The 15,878-nt window shown below is 41.9% G+C and overlaps 1 protein-coding gene and 1 non-coding gene across 2 annotated transcripts in view; one reads left to right on the forward strand and one right to left on the reverse strand.

The window, feature by feature from the left end:
• Positions 1-8,032, forward strand: part of LOC124787847 (meiotic recombination protein DMC1/LIM15 homolog) — a 141,666-nt gene extending 133,634 nt beyond the window's left edge. Inside the window, exons 9-10 of the mRNA XM_047254800.1 lie at positions 5,485-5,594; positions 7,904-8,032. Coding sequence (XP_047110756.1) covers positions 5,485-5,594; positions 7,904-7,973 — 180 coding nt within the window. The 3' untranslated portion in view covers positions 7,974-8,032. The remainder of the gene's footprint in view (positions 1-5,484; positions 5,595-7,903) is intronic.
• Positions 8,033-12,955: 4,923 nt separating this feature from the next.
• Trnas-cga lies at positions 12,956-13,030 on the reverse strand. The gene has a single exon. It is a non-coding gene; the product is annotated as a tRNA-Ser (tRNA).
• Positions 13,031-15,878: the final 2,848 nt, after the last annotated feature.

Here is a 15,878-nt window from a genome sequence, read left to right on the forward strand (position 1 = left end):
AATATATGGACAGTCTTCCCTCTGAGCTTACCTTCTAGTTCACAGTTCTGGCTGGGGGTGAGGGTGGTGGTAGGGCCTGTCCCTCGCTCATTTCCCCATTGTGTATTGTTACACTGGGAGCTCCCATTTCTGCTATCCTTTTGTGGAGCAACCCCTTGTGGAAAACTTTGCCTTTTGTGCTGTGGACATCTGCCACTTGGTAGCCCAATCATGTGGCATTTTGTGCAGAAAGGAGTACAACAGTGATCTGCAATGTGATTTGACTTATCAGACTGCTGGCAGTTGGTTGTTATTGTCTTCAGTATCACTGACAAAGCTCAGTGCAGTTCATTACTGAGCACAGGAGACAAAATGAACAACCTTGCTTCTTTGCCTATTAATGCTAATCAAACTGGCTTATGCAAAGAGATGGAGAGGCTACTTTTACCTCACTCCCAATCTGCAGGTTAAATCCCTGATGTAATGACACAAATCAACTTAAGAGATGAGAAATGTGCTAATTTTGAGAGGAATTGTCTACATCACTTGCATTGACAGTTTTACGGCGCAGACTGTAGTTCAACAAACTCTATGCTATGTGCGCTTGAGAATTAATGTGCTTACAGTGATGAAAGAAAGTGACTGTGAGAATAAACTTTGTGTAGGCGCTGGTACTCTTTGGTGATATTGCATCCTTGACACTGGATTAATAATACTTTTCACTATGCCTTGAGATACTGGAATAGAAAGATGTGTTGTCAGAGTGGATCTAATTGTACTGTTGCACGGCTGCCATTACAGAATTAATTAGAGAATTAAGTTTATTTAAATGATGAAGCATAATGTCCTGTAAATAGAAATATGAAAGTGGTAGTTTTGTTAAAGAGAACTATTGTATAAATAAATATTTATTCAAAGGTGAGCAATTTCATCATTTTAAAACCTCTGGAAATTTGTGCTTCAAGTTGACACATATGCACGATTAGATATTCATCTCTGTGGCTTTATGAGTGTTAGTTCCAGCGTACACACAGTCCAGTTCCATTGCAATTGGCCATCTTTGCAGTGGAACAGTAATTTACTAATATTTTCTCCCCCAAAAATTGAGATAACTACATTCGTATGTCCCAGAGTGTGCTACAAGTGTAGGTGGCCACAAATGTCTAACATAAGAAACAAACTTAAATAAGCTTCTCAAGAGAACAGAGTGCACCAGCAGTGATGCAGAGTTTGTGGGCTACAGCTCCTTATTGCTAACATTTGATCATTACGGCAACTGTACAAACCTACATTGTACAAGCAAACTTATTCAAGACAGGCACATCTGAACAGTTCTGAAAGTTTAGATTCATTTAAAGGCACTCTTAATTAAGGGGGGAAACTTCTTTGTGAAGCACATTAACACTTAACATTCAAGTAACATTCATTCCAACTTTAACATTTCAAGTTTAATGTTCATTGAAGTAAATCACAATTTAAATTTCTCTCCCTTTATTCTTCTGTTGCCATATAAATTGCTCTGACTTTGGTCTTCTCAACCAGCACATCATTACACATTTGATTCTTCCCTAAGGCATAAGTGTAGCAAGATACAGTTCTGATGCTATTAGTGAGTGCTTCGAAAACCTCTCCGTTCTTCTGTCAGAGTGTCGATAATCAATCTTGGTAATAACTGAAACCCTGTTTGCTGGACTAGTGCTCTCTTAACACCTTTGCCTGGACATCAAAATGACTGCATCATGCAGCACATCAACTGACTCCACATACATGAGTGCTTTGCCAGAAAGTTTTAATTTTTTTTACGTTTAAAAGAAAGCTGTCAGACCAAGAACATGTCTGCCCAACATCATGGGCACTTTGGAGGAACATGGTGGCATTTTTACCTGGTTTACAATAAAATGAAGGTACAAAAGTAACTGCATGGAGACTACTGGCAACATTAGGCACATACACAATGGGCTCCACTGCAGGCACCCTGGAAGAGCTTGCAGCAGTATGTGTTGATGCCTGCCAGGTTTCACAGGAGGGTGGGGTGGGGTGGGGGGGAGGGGCTTTCTGTCAAGTGCCATTTGATTAACCTGCATTTGTAAGAGCATGAGACAATCCATCTAATCATTTGAAGCAGTAGTGGCTGTAAAAGCCATTTCTGGCTGCTCTGACAAAGTATGTGGACACATATTAGGTATGTTTACAGTGTTAGGGCCAAGATTTCTGTAGACTGACAACTTTAAAAAAGAGGGGTCTTAACAGCAACCTATAGTAGATTAAGCAGCGATGAGTTCCTGCAGTGCAAGCTCACAGCACAGACAATGAAGAGAAGTAAGGATGCATTGCATTGACATATTAACATCTGTGCTGACAGAGGACATGGCTAAGATGGCAGCATTGATGGACCCCGTGATATGGCAGTGCCAGGCATCAAAATGATGAGGGATAGTGGCAGTGGCATCTGCATGTGGTAACGAAGCAGCATGAACCCTCGGCAGTGTGATGAGAAGGCGCCACTATGAGGAGATGTGATAGGTCGGCAGTGTGTGCACTCACACTGAAGACTGCAGCAACAGCATGGCATAGCCCGTGAGAGCATCCCCACACAATGAAGGGGACATCTATTGTCTAATACATTGGTGGTATGCTCTGCATACCTTGACACATGGGAAGTGCACAATATGTGCATTCAAGTGCAAACAAAGTATCAAAGTTTCATAACAATATCCAGATTACAGGATAACAACAAGGCTAACAGGTTCTGCCAACTCGTATCCATCAAATTAAAGCAGCAACAATCTGCAAGGGAAAGGTGTGAGCCAGGTGTAGACATGAGCTTATCCCACTTCAGCTGACCAATTTTCACATCAGATCAGAATGGGAAATGAGGGGAAAGTGGTGTGTCTGGTGGGGTCTCGAGAAAACCTTTGAAAGAAAAGACTGATTCCAGTCAGAAGTGGAGATTTTATTTCTCCAAAAGCTTACGCCTTGGAGATACACTAAATTTAAACTCACTACGGCAACAGAAGACTGTCACAGTTAAATTCAACTAGTTCCTGCCACAGGAAGGATACAGCCAGTCATGGACCAAGGTGGCAGGCACGAGAGCATTTCAAATACAGACGCATTCTCACCAAACTATATGGTGCTCACCGTGTGACTATTGTTCCAGTGGTCCATGTTGTGACACTTTGGAACATGTTTATAAACAGCAGACCAATTTAATACAAGAAATGTTAAACACTATAGTTCAGGAACTCTTCTATTGTATAAAATGATCCTTGCAATAGGAACTGCCTGCTCCACAATCCTTCCATTGGTGGCAGTGGTACTCAAACATAGCATCCCTAGTCAGCAATACTACTGTGAGATGGTGTTCACTTGGATGAAGCATGAGTGTTATGCAAAACATCTGTTACTACGCCAGCCCAGGCTCAACCACTGTCTTACCAAAGGGGCAGTACCAAACGTCTTATGAAAGCTGTTACACTAGAAAACTCGCAAAAATTTCAAAAAAAAAAAAAAAAAAAAAAAAAAAAAAAAATCTCTCAACGAAACTGCTTACCACAGAGGATAACCTTTTAATAACAGCTGAGTTTTGCTTCTATAAAGGCTTCTCTACTGAAAAAGCAATATATGATTTTATGAAGTCGTTCTTGTAAAACAAAAAATCAAGCTGTTGGCATTCATGTGAACTTCATTCATCCAACTCTGTTAGTAAAACTAAAATGGTATGATGTTAACAGCATTCCCCTTGCATGGATGGAGTCACACCCAGAGGGTTGATACAACAGGAATAAAAGTGGAAAAAATTAAAATATTATGTCCTGCAAGGATATGTGCTCTTCTTGACCTACATGAATTATTTACTAGTGACACTGGAAGCTTTTTCAAGAACTATGCTGTCACAAGCATAACCATAAATGACCCAAACATGTCCTTACCAATTATAGCAATGAGAATAATGGAGACTTGCTGGTTCGTGGCAAACAGCTTAACTCTCAATCTTACAAAGTCTCATATTATATCACAAAGAGGATACAACTGAGTAAATTAAAATTACAAGAAAATAAGATGGCTGGCATTCAGGAGACAAAATTCCAATAGTATCAAAGGGCAAATTAAATGTAGAAAAACTACTGCTAGGCACAGAACTGAAAAGGGAACCTATTACTTACAGAAATTAGAAGAAGTTTCTTTTGTTTTAATGTGTCTGTCAGCAGTACTGGAATCTGACCTCTTGAAGACGAAGACTCATTTTATGTAATTCCTAACAAATAAAATTATCTAAAAGTAAAGATCAGTTGGCACACACTAGATGAGGCTCCATGTGTGAAGTTCTTAGGCATCCAGATAGATGATAAATTGAGGTTGCACCAGCACCTGGACAAGTTAGCCAAAATGTACAGTTCTGCATGCTATGCATTTAGAAATATCTCATTCCTTCAACCTGCAGCCAGGATTGCTAGTACAATTTGCATAGTTTCTCTCAATATTATATGGCAGCAGAATCTGTGGAACTGCAGCTAACATAAAAAAAGTATTCATTTCACAGAAGCATGTAGGAAGACTATTCTGTAAATTTGACCTAGGAATTCTTGCACTCGGACACCAATATATATTGGTATTTGTGGTTAATAAAAAGAATGAATTTGGAATAAAATGTGCAATACACAACAATACTAAAAATAAAAATAATTTCCATATAGACTCTCCATTCCTGTCTAGAGTTTAGAATGGAGTTTCAAATTCTAGTTCAAAAGACTAACAGGATGCTGGTAAACATGAGGTAGGATATTTAAAATCTTTAATATTAAAAAATAAAGAAAGAGAATATTTTATTAGACACATCCCCAACAATTTATCAGAATATTTGGACTTACAGATACCAATTCCATTACAATGTTTGTGTTAAATAGCTCTTGTCTTTGTCAGTATATAGATAGCTGATAGTGTTCTGTGTGAGTGTTCTGTGTGAGGTTACATAAATGCTTTGTTTGAAGTATTAAATAAAAACAGAAGCTGAGTAGTTTAAGAGGTGTAATGACTGTTTTTAAAGTATCTGTTTTTCTCCTGAAATATAAAGTAAACTAAACTAATTTGTGAGTAGATTTTCACTAGTTAAAAGTTATTGTTAATGTACTTTACAGAAACTGTCTACGTTGACTTCTTCTTCCCATTCATGTACAACTTAACTTTATGTGCATCTCTGAAGGCTTTCCTTTGTGATGGAATCTACAGAAAATGATTTGTGATTGCATGGGAAGAATGAGCTATTCACTTTTATCTGTTCTCATGTTGTTGCTATCTGTGCATGTAATATGGTAGATGTGATGGATGGGAATTTTCAGCAGATCTTTTTAATTGGCCATAAACATACATTTCAACAATTCTTTGGTGAAGAGTTGACTGATTTTGCACCATTTGTTAGTTGATCACGACTAGGATGTGACCTGAAATATCTAAATATACTAGTTGTAAAACTGATGAAATGCTGTTTCTGCACATTTCCAACAGGCAGATCCAAAGAAACCCATAGGAGGAAACATATTAGCCCATGCTTCAACAACTAGGCTAGCCCTACGGAAAGGCAGGGGTGAAACCAGAATTGCCAAGATTTATGACAGGTATGCTTTATGGTAGAAATAATTTAATTTGATAAATTAAAATTTCTTTAACAGTTATAATTTAAAAACTGCCTTTCTGTTCACTGTTCTCCAGAGTTCCATAGTAGTTGTAACTGTTCTGATGGCATAAATGCTCAGTTTAAACGAAGTACTGAGTCTGCCTGGTCATGTCCTCATTAATCAGAAATAATAAATAAAATCCAGAAATATATAATAATGATGGAAATTCTTGGATGGATAATATGTAAAATAAAAAAGAAGCTATCACTCACATATGGATGACTGATGTGTGGTGCATAGAGACAGAGACATGCAACAGAAACACTATTTTACGAACTATCAAGCTCTTGCACTTTCTGTAGCAGAAGTACACATATTCTTGCACACAATCACACAGACACCTACCTCCTACTGCGCTCCAGCCAGAGGCATTTCCTCCCCTATAAAAGGTAGTGCCACATGTGAAAGCAGGCATCTTATACATCACTGAGCTGAAACTACTATACAGCATTCTACGTGGGTGTGACATGTAATCAACTGTCTACTCACATGAATGGCCCCTGCCAAATTGTGGCAAATTCTAGACTTGACCATTCAGTGGAAAAACATGCTGTGCATGACGTAACAAATGACTTCAACTGCTGCTTCACTACATGAGCTATTTGGATACTTCCTTCTAGCATTATTTTCTCAGAACTATGCAGGTGGGAATTCTCTCTCCAACATGTCCTACACTCTCACAATCTCCCTGGCTTAAGCCTCTGCAAACCTGTTTCCTACTGCCGCAACTTATCTTTTCCCTTCTCTCCTCTGCCCACACTACTCTTTCCCTGATCAGATCATTTACTGCCTTCTCCCATCACTCGTCCAACCTCCTACCCCTGTGCCCCCCAAGCATGTGGGCATTCTCTCTCTCTCTCTCTCTCTCTCCCTCTCTCTCTCTCTCTCTCTCTATGTCCCCCTCTCTTCCTCACTCTCCCTCCCTCCCTTCCCCTTTCCCCTCTCTCCCTCTCCTTTCACCCCTCCCCCCTTTCCTTCACTCTACCATTTATATGCTCTAACCTCCGATTTCCTTTATATTGTTGCGCAGCTACTGAATCATTTGTCAAAAGGCCTGCCTCATACCATCCCACAACCCACTCCTCACCTCATACATCCTTTCCTACCCTCTCCCCATCTCCATTTGCCCAGGCAGCTGTTATCAATAATTAGCAATCAGTCTCACTATGGCTGTGTGCAAGTGAGTTTGGATGTCTGTGCAGCTGTCTGGGTGTATGTGTGTACTTCAACTAGAGAAAGAGCAAGAGCTCAAAAGCTAGTGAAATACTGTTTCCTTTTGCAAATTTCTATGTGCCACACATCAGTCAGCAATAGATGAGTGGTTGTCTTTCCTTTATTTTGCACAATGTCCAGAAATGCCATTCTTGTGAACTCAAAAGTGAAAAATAGTGAATTTAGAAAATATTGAATGTAGAAGCAAAGGAAAATTCAATCAAGAAAATTATGAGGCTGGATTGTTGGCCCGTTTTTAACTTCAGTAGGCAATATGTGTAGTACCACCAATAAACACAGACAAAATTAATGTGGTACCCTTTCTAGCTTTTGAAGTTGACAGTTCATCACTCAGGAAGAATAGAGGGATAGGCCGGCTAAGGCCAGACCATTCAGAGACCCGGATGAGAGTAACAAATGTTTTAAATAGTGAAAATACTCTCTGGCATTGTTGTATGACATGGCATCTCCAAATTAATGTTCCTGGTGCGTTTCAAAACTTTGAAAAGTAAATGCAAAATATCTCACCACTCCTTTTCTTTTCCTTCTCACTTTATTTGCATTTCTGAACACAGTTTTGTTATGGAAGAATGCTGTGTGAAATTAGGATATGAGTCCACTCTGTTACAGCATCAAACTTCCTTGGAAATATAACTGGAAGTTTTGCCTGCCAGATTAACATATTTCTTAACTATTATGCAGACTAATTTGGTAGATTTTAAAGGTAATTTTGATTTTTTTGTTGTGGTTCCCCCTTATCGGTTGGCTGTCTTCATGGTATCAGTTTCTCAGAAAGGAGTGCATGATGCAGCTTTAAAGCAGTGTAATAATGAAGATGGTTGTGTTTTTTATTGTGAATTAATACATATTTCTGTTTGATGAGTCCTCCTTATCACAAGTGAATTCTCAAATGCAAGAAAGATGTAACTTGCAACTGCCAATATGCTGCCATTCATATATTTGTATAACATATACAAAATTAAGATACTCACAGTCTTACATGTTTTGTTTTATAAGATAGTGCTTCTCTTTTGCAGTCCTGAACTTCCTGAGAATGAAGCTACTTTTGCAATAACGTCAGGTGGAATTATAGATGCAAAAGATTAAGTGAGCATAACTGGATTGAACCTGATTAGAGTTTTGTAAGAGTAACTGTGTATTATCATTGATTGTTCAGTAGGAAGATAGGATATGTAACTGAGGGCTATTAACAATCATAATAATGTTCTCTGCATACTCTTAAATAAATCAAATACATACTAAAATATGTTGTTTAAGAGTTGCCTACTTCTAAATTTGTATATATTTAATTCCTCAATATTCTCTAGTACTTCAACATAGTTAATTGTATATTGTAATTTAGGAATCAAGAAAATTAAATAATCTGTTTTGACCTTTAATAATGTAGAGCACCGTGTTTACAACAACCATTTTAAGAAGCTCGTTTCCCAAACTCTCTCTTCTGTAAATATCACGGAAAACTTCAAGTCAAAACTCGTAGGTGCCGCATTTAATTTGATTCAAGATAAATCTACCATCCATATTTAGTCACATACTTGAGTCAAATTATGATCAACAGAACATGTAAATTATTTAAAAACATCAAAAGGTTCTCATATACCTTTTCTCTGATGCAGTTCTCTGTTGTTATTAACTTTATTACTATATTTACTTAAATGACCCAAGCAACCGATCCAGTTATGGAAACCAGTGCTTGCAATAATGATTAACAATTCACATCTCATTTGCTTTCAAAGAAATACCATCAGCTTTGTTGTCAATAGTGAGACAGATGACAAGATTATAATTTATGTTCTAGTATACACATTATGAAAAGACGGAAGCGTCCGATCCCACCCGTCTGCTTTGACCCATGACGTCACAAATATGGTGGAAACAAAAACAAACACACACACTTTTCACAAGAAGCCTAATGACACTAACGGGACAAGCGCGGGAAATGGGGTGTTTTGGGTGGGGGGCAAACTAAATATAAACAAATTTACACGCCTTGCGTAGCTACAACGTGTAAGTGAAGGCAGCCACGCATGAATATCCACCCACCTCCCCAGGGGTCGTAACCCCTGCAACCCATAGAAAATGCTTCAGTAGCTGATTAGGGTTTTTTGTCTTTTTTTAAAAAAAAAAATCTCACGGGATAGAAAGAACAGATCAGAAAGTTAAATATAATAAACTAAAACAGAAATTCGAGGAAACAGATAATTAAAATAAGTAATAAGTGTTTTTAAATTAAAAAAAAAATCTCACGAGATAGAACGAACAGATCAGAAAAGTAAATAAAATAAGATAAAACAGAACTAGAGACAACCACACTCAAACCAAACTCCGCGCCGTCATGGCGTCACACACGACAACACCCTTACGTCACGAGTCAAAGCCGACGCGTGGGATCGGACGCTTCTGTCGAACCCACATTATTATATACTATACAGTTCCAGTATTACATCCGGCATAATGTTTTAAAAAACACTCTGTATTAGTTAAAATACAAAATTACAATTTCACAGAATCACAAATACTGAGTCAATCACACTATTGAGGGAGAATTAACAGGATGAACAATGGAAAAAGTTATCAAGGACATGCAGTAGATGGTGTAATCTTACCCTCACACACATCACTATTAAAATTCTGTGTGTGTGCACAAGTTTTTGAAAGCTTCATGAGGCACAAGATACACAAAATCAGTTTAATAAGCCATGGCTGCAAAATACTAACACAAATTCTTTACAGATGAATGGAAAAACTGGTAGAAGCCGACCTCGGGGAAGATCAGTTTGGATTCCGTAGAAATGTTGGAACACATGAGGCAATACTGACCCTACGACTTATCTTAGAAAATAGATTAAGGAAAGGCAAACCTATGTTTCTAGCATTTGTAGACTTAGAGAAAGCTTTTACAATGTTGACAGGAATACTCTTTTTCAAATTCTGAAGGTGGCAGGGGTAAGATACAGCGATCGAAAGGCTATTTACAATTTGTACAGAAACCAGATGGCAATTATAAGAGTCGAGGGGCATGAAAAGGGAAGCAATGCTTCGGAAGGAGTGAGACAGGGTTGTAGCCTATCCCCGATGTTATTCAATCTGTATATTGAGCAAGCAAAAGAAAAATTCAGAGTAGGAATCAAAATCTATGGAGAAGAAATAAAAACTTAGAGGTTCACCGATGACACTGTAATTCTGTCAGAGACAGCAAAGGACGTGGGAGAGCAGCTGAACGGAATGGACAGTGTCTTAAATGGAGGCTATAAGATGAACATCAACAAAAGCAAAACGAGGGTGATCGAATGTAGTCAAATTAAATCAGGTGATGCTGTGGGAATTAGATTAGGAAATGAGATGGTTAAAGTAGTAAATGAGTTTTGCTATTTGGGGGGCAAAATTACTGATGATGGTCGAAGTAGAAAGGATATAAAATGTAGACTGGCAACGGCAAAGAAAGCGTTTCTGAAGAAGAGAAATTTGTTACCATCGAGTATAGATTTAAGTGTCAGGAAGTCATTTCTGAAAGTTTTTGTATGGAGTGTAGCCATGTATGGAAGTGAAACATGGACGATAAATAGTTTAGACAAGAAGAGAATAGAAGCTTTCAAAATGTGGTGCTACAGAAGAATGCTGAAGATTAGATGGGTAGATCATATAACTAATGAGGAAGTATTCAATAAATTGGAGAGAAGAGAAATTTGTAGCACAGCTTGACTAGAAGAAGGGATCAGTTGGTAGGGCATATTCTGAGGCATCAAGGGATCACCAATTTAGTATTGGAGGGCAGCGTGGAGGGTAAAAATCGTACAGGGAGACCAAGAGATGAATATACTAAACAGATTCAGAAGGATGTAGGTCGCAGTAGGTACTGGGAGATGAAGAACCTTGCACAGGATAGAGTAGCATGGAGAGTTGCATCAAACCAGTCTCTGGACTGAAGACCACAACAACAAGATACACAAAAGAAAAACTTTTTACTTATCTTGATTTTCTCTTGTTGTCTCCAATTCTTGTGTCTAGGGGTACATTCTTGAGCCTGAAATTTTGACTTACTGGGTTACAGAGGACTAAATAACTGTTGAAGGACCATCCGTTGCTATGATTTTCTTTTCTTTTATCCCATTCTTCTATATCACACAGACTTCACACTCTCCTTTTTCATAAAACTATCAATTGCACTGTTGTAGGAAAAATTTAAAAAAACTATGCGCGTTTCCATCAGAGGCATGCCCACAAATCATATGAAATTAATTTAGTTGAACAGCTGAGATAATGTTCACCTATACAAGTTACTTTGTATTTATTATTTCTATAAAAAAGAGGTTATGTTATAAAAGGGTGTCCCATTACAATGGGAAATTTGATTATTCAATAAACATGTTTCTTCAGCAATATGAATACTGTTCTACACAGTGTTTCAGGTACAATTTAGTGCAAGCTGACAGAAAGTGTGGCTAATACAAGGAATCACAATATCTTGTACTAGGAAGAGACAGCTTTATTTAATCCTAAGGACTAACTCTAATCACTATAAGCAACACTGTAAAACGAAACTTCCTGGCAGATTAAAACTGTGTGCCCGACCGAGACTTGAACTCGGGACCTTTGCCTTTCGCGGGCAAGTGCTCTACCAACTGAGCTACCGAAGCACGACTCACGCCCGGTACTCACAGCCTTACTTCTGCCAGTATCTCGTCTCCTACCTTCCAAACTTTACAGAAGCTCTCCTGCGAAACTTGCAGAACTAGCACTCCTGAAAGAAAGGATATAGCGGAGACATGGCTTAGCCACAGCCTGGGGGATGTTTCCAGAATGAGATTTTCACTCTGCAGCGGAGTGTGCGCTGATATGAAACTTCCTGGCAGATTAAAACTGTGTGCCCGACCGAGACTCGAACTCGGGACCTTTGCCTTTCGCAGGCAAGTGCTCTACCAACTGAGCTACCGAAGCAAGACTCACGCCCGGTACTCACAGCCTTACTTCTGCCAGTATCTCGTCTCCTACCTTCCAAACTTTACAGAAGCTCTCCTGCGAAACTTGCAGAACTAGCACTCCTGAAAGAAAGGATATAGCGGAGACATGGCTTAGCCACAGCCTGGGGGATGTTCCCAGAATGAGATTTTCACTCTGCAGCGGAAAGTGCGCTGATATGAAACTTCCTGGCACATTAAAACTGTGTGCCCGACCGAGACTCGAACTCGGGACCTTTGCCTTTCGCGGGCAAGTGCTCTACCAACTGAGCTACCGAAGCACGACTCACGCCCGGTACTCACAGCCTTACTTCTGCCAGTATCTCGTCTCCTACCTTCCAAACTTTACAGAAGCTCTCCTGCGAAACTTGCAGAACTAGCACTCCTGAAAGAAAGGATATAGCGGAGACATGGCTTAGCCACAGCCTGGGGGATGTTTCCAGAATGAGATTTTCACTCTGCAGCGGAGTGTGCGCTGATATGAAACTTCCTGGCAGATTAAAACTGTGTGCCCGACCGAGACTCGAACTCGGGACCTTTGCCTTTCGCGGGCAAGTGCTCTACCAACTGAGCTACCGAAGCACGACTCACGCCCGGTACTCACAGCCTTACTTCTGCCAGTATCTCGTCTCCTGCCTTCCAAACTTTACAGAAGCTCTCCTGCGAAACTTGCAGAACTAGCACTCCTGAAAGAAAGGATATAGCGGAGACATGGCTTAGCCACAGCCTGGGGGATGTTTCCAGAATGAGATTTTCACTCTGCAGCGGAGTGTGCACTGATATGAAACTTCCTGGCAGATTAAAACTGTGTGCCCGACCGAGACTCGAACTCGGGACCTTTGCCTTTCGCGGGCAAGTGCTCTACCAACTGAGCTACCGAAGCACGACTCACGCCCGGTACTCACAGCCTTACTTCTGCCAGTATCTCGTCTCCTACCTTCCAAACTTTACAGAAGCTCTCCGGCGAAACTTGCAGAACTAGCACTCCTGAAAGAAAGGATATAGCGGAGACATGGCTTAGCCACAGCCTGGGGGATGTTTCCAGAATAAGATTTTCACTCTGCAGCGGAGTGTACGCTGATATGAAACTTCCTGGCAGATTAAAACTGTGTGCCCGACCGAGACTCGAACTCGGGACCTTTGCCTTTCGCGGGCAACTGCTCTACCAACTGAGCTACCGAAGCACGACTCACGCCCGCTACTCACAGCCTTACTTCTGCCAGTATCTCGTCTCCTACCTTCCAAACTTTACAGAAGCTCTCCTGCGAAACTTGCAGAACTAGCACTCCTGAAAGAAAGGATATAGCGGAGACATGGCTTAGCCACAGCCTGGGGGATGTTTCCAGAATGAGATTTTCACTCTGCAGCGGAGTGTGCGCTGATATGAAACTTCCTGGCAGATTAAAACTGTGTGCCGGACCGAGACTCGAACTCGGGACCTTTGCCTTTCGCGGGCAAGTGCTCTACCAACTGAGCTACCGAAGCGCGACTCACGCCCGGTACTCACAGCCTTACTTCTGCCAGTATCTCGTCTCCTGCCTTCCAAACTTTACAGAAGCACTCCTGCGAAACTTGCAGAACTAGCACTCCTGAAAGAAAGGATATAGCGGAGACATGGCTTAGCCACAGCCTGGGGGATGTTTCCAGAATCAGATTTTCACTCTGCAGCGGAGTGTGCGCTGATATGAAACTTCCTGCAGATTAAAACTGTGTGCCCGACCGAGACTCGAACTCGGGACCTTTGCCTTTCGCGGGCAAGTGCTATACCAACTGAGCTACCGAAGCACGACTCACGCCCGGTACTCACAGCCTTACTTCTGCCAGTATCTCGTCTCCTACCTTCCAAACTTTACAGAAGCTCTCCTGCGAAACTTGCAGAACTAGCACTCCTGAAAGAAAGGATATAGCGGAGACATGGCTTAGCCACAGCCTGGGGGATGTTTCCAGAATGAGATTTTCACTCTGCAGCGGAGTGTGCGCTGATATGAAACTTCCTGGCAGATTAAAACTGTGTGCCCGACCGAGACTCGAACTCGGGACCTTTGCCGTTCGCGGGCAAGTGCTCGACCAACTGAGCTACCGAAGCACGACTCACGCCCGGTACTCACAGCCTTACTTCTGCCAGTATCTCGTCTCCTACCTTCCAAACTTTACAGAAGCTCTCCTGCGAAACTTGCAGAACTAGCACTCCTGAAAGAAACGATATAGCGGAGACATGGCTTAGCCACAGCCTGGGGGATGTTTCCAGAATGAGATTTTCACTCTCCAGCGGAGTGTGCGCTGATATGAAACTTCCTGGCAGATTAAAACTGTGTGCCCGACCGAGACTCGAACTCGGGACCTTTGCCTTTCGCGGGCAAGTGCTCTACCAACTGAGCTACCGAAGCACGACTCACGCCCGGTACTCACAGCCTTACTTCTGCCAGTATCTCGTCTACTACCTTCCAAACTTTACAGAAGCTCTCCTGCGAAACTTGCAGAACTAGCACTCCTGAAAGAAAGGATATAGCGGAGACATGGCTTAGCCACAGCCTGGGGGATGTTTCCAGAATGAGATTTTCACTCTGCAGCGGAGTGTGCGCTGATATGAAACTTCCTGGAAGATTAAAACTGTGTGCCCGACCGAGACTCGAACTCGGGACCTTTGCCTTTCGCAGGCAAGTGCTCTACCAACTGAGCTACCGAAGCACGACTCACGCCCGGTACTCACAGCCTTACTTCTGCCAGTATCTCGTCTCCTACCTTCCAAACTTTACAGAAGCTCTCCTGCGAAACTTGCAGAACTAGCACTCCTGAAAGAAAAGATATAGCGGAGACATGGCTTAGCCACAGCCTGGGGGATGTTTCCAGAATGAGATTTTCACTCTGCAGGGGAGTGTGCGCTGATATGAAACTTCCTGGCAGATTAAAACTGTGTGCCCGACCGAGACTCGAACTCGGGACCTTTGCCTTTCGCGGGCAAGTGCTCTACCAACTGAGCTACCGAAGCACGACTCACGCCCGGTACTCACAGCCTTACTTCTGCCAGTATCTCGTCTCCTGCCTTCCAAACTTTACAGAAGCTCTCCTGCGAAACTTGCAGAACTAGCACTCCTGAAAGAAAGGATATAGCGGAGACATGGCTTAGCCACAGCCTGGGGGATGTTTCCAGAATGAGATTTTCACTCTGCAGCGGAGTGTGCGCTGATATGAAACTTCCTGGCAGATTAAAACTGTGTGCCCGACCGAGACTCGAACTCGGGACCTTTGCCTTTCGCGGGCAAGTGCTCTACCAACTGAGCTACCGAAGTACGACTCACGCCCGGTACTCACAGCCTTACTTCTGCCAGTATCTCGTCTCCTACGTTCCAAGCTTTACAGAGGCTCTCCTGCGAAACTTGCAGAACTAGCACTCCTGAAAGAAAGGATATAGCGGAGACATGACTTAGCCACAGCCTGGGGGATGTTTCCAGAATGAGATTTTCACTCTCCAGCGGAGTGTGCGCTGATATGAAACTTCCTGGCAGGTTAAAACTGTGTGCCCGACAGAGACTCGAACTCGGGACCTTTGCCTTTCGCGGGCAAGTGCTCTACTAACTGAGCTACCGAAGCACGACTCACGCCCGGTACTCACAGCCTTACTTCTGCCAGTATCTCATCTCCTGCCTTCCAAACTTTACAGAAGCTCTCCTGCGAAACTTGCAGAACTAGCACTCCTGAAAGAAAGGATATAGCGGAGACATGGCTTAGCCACAGCCTGGGGGATGTTTCCAGAATGAGATTTTCACTCTGCAGGGGAGTGTGCGCTGATATGAAACTTCCTGGCAGATTAAAACTGTGTGCCCGACCGAGACTCGAACTCGGGACCTTTGCCTTTCGCGGGCAAGTGCTCTACCAACTGAGCTACCGAAGCACGACTCACGCCCGGTACTCACAGCCCTACTTCTGCCAGTATCTCGTCTCCTACCTTCCAAACTTTACAGAAGCTCTCCTGCGAAACTTGCAGAACTAGCACTCCTGAAAGAAATGATATAGCGGAGACATGGCTTAGCCA

This window comes from Schistocerca piceifrons, chromosome 3 (assembly GCF_021461385.2).
Source record: "Schistocerca piceifrons isolate TAMUIC-IGC-003096 chromosome 3, iqSchPice1.1, whole genome shotgun sequence".
NCBI lineage: Eukaryota > Metazoa > Arthropoda > Insecta > Orthoptera > Acrididae > Schistocerca > Schistocerca piceifrons.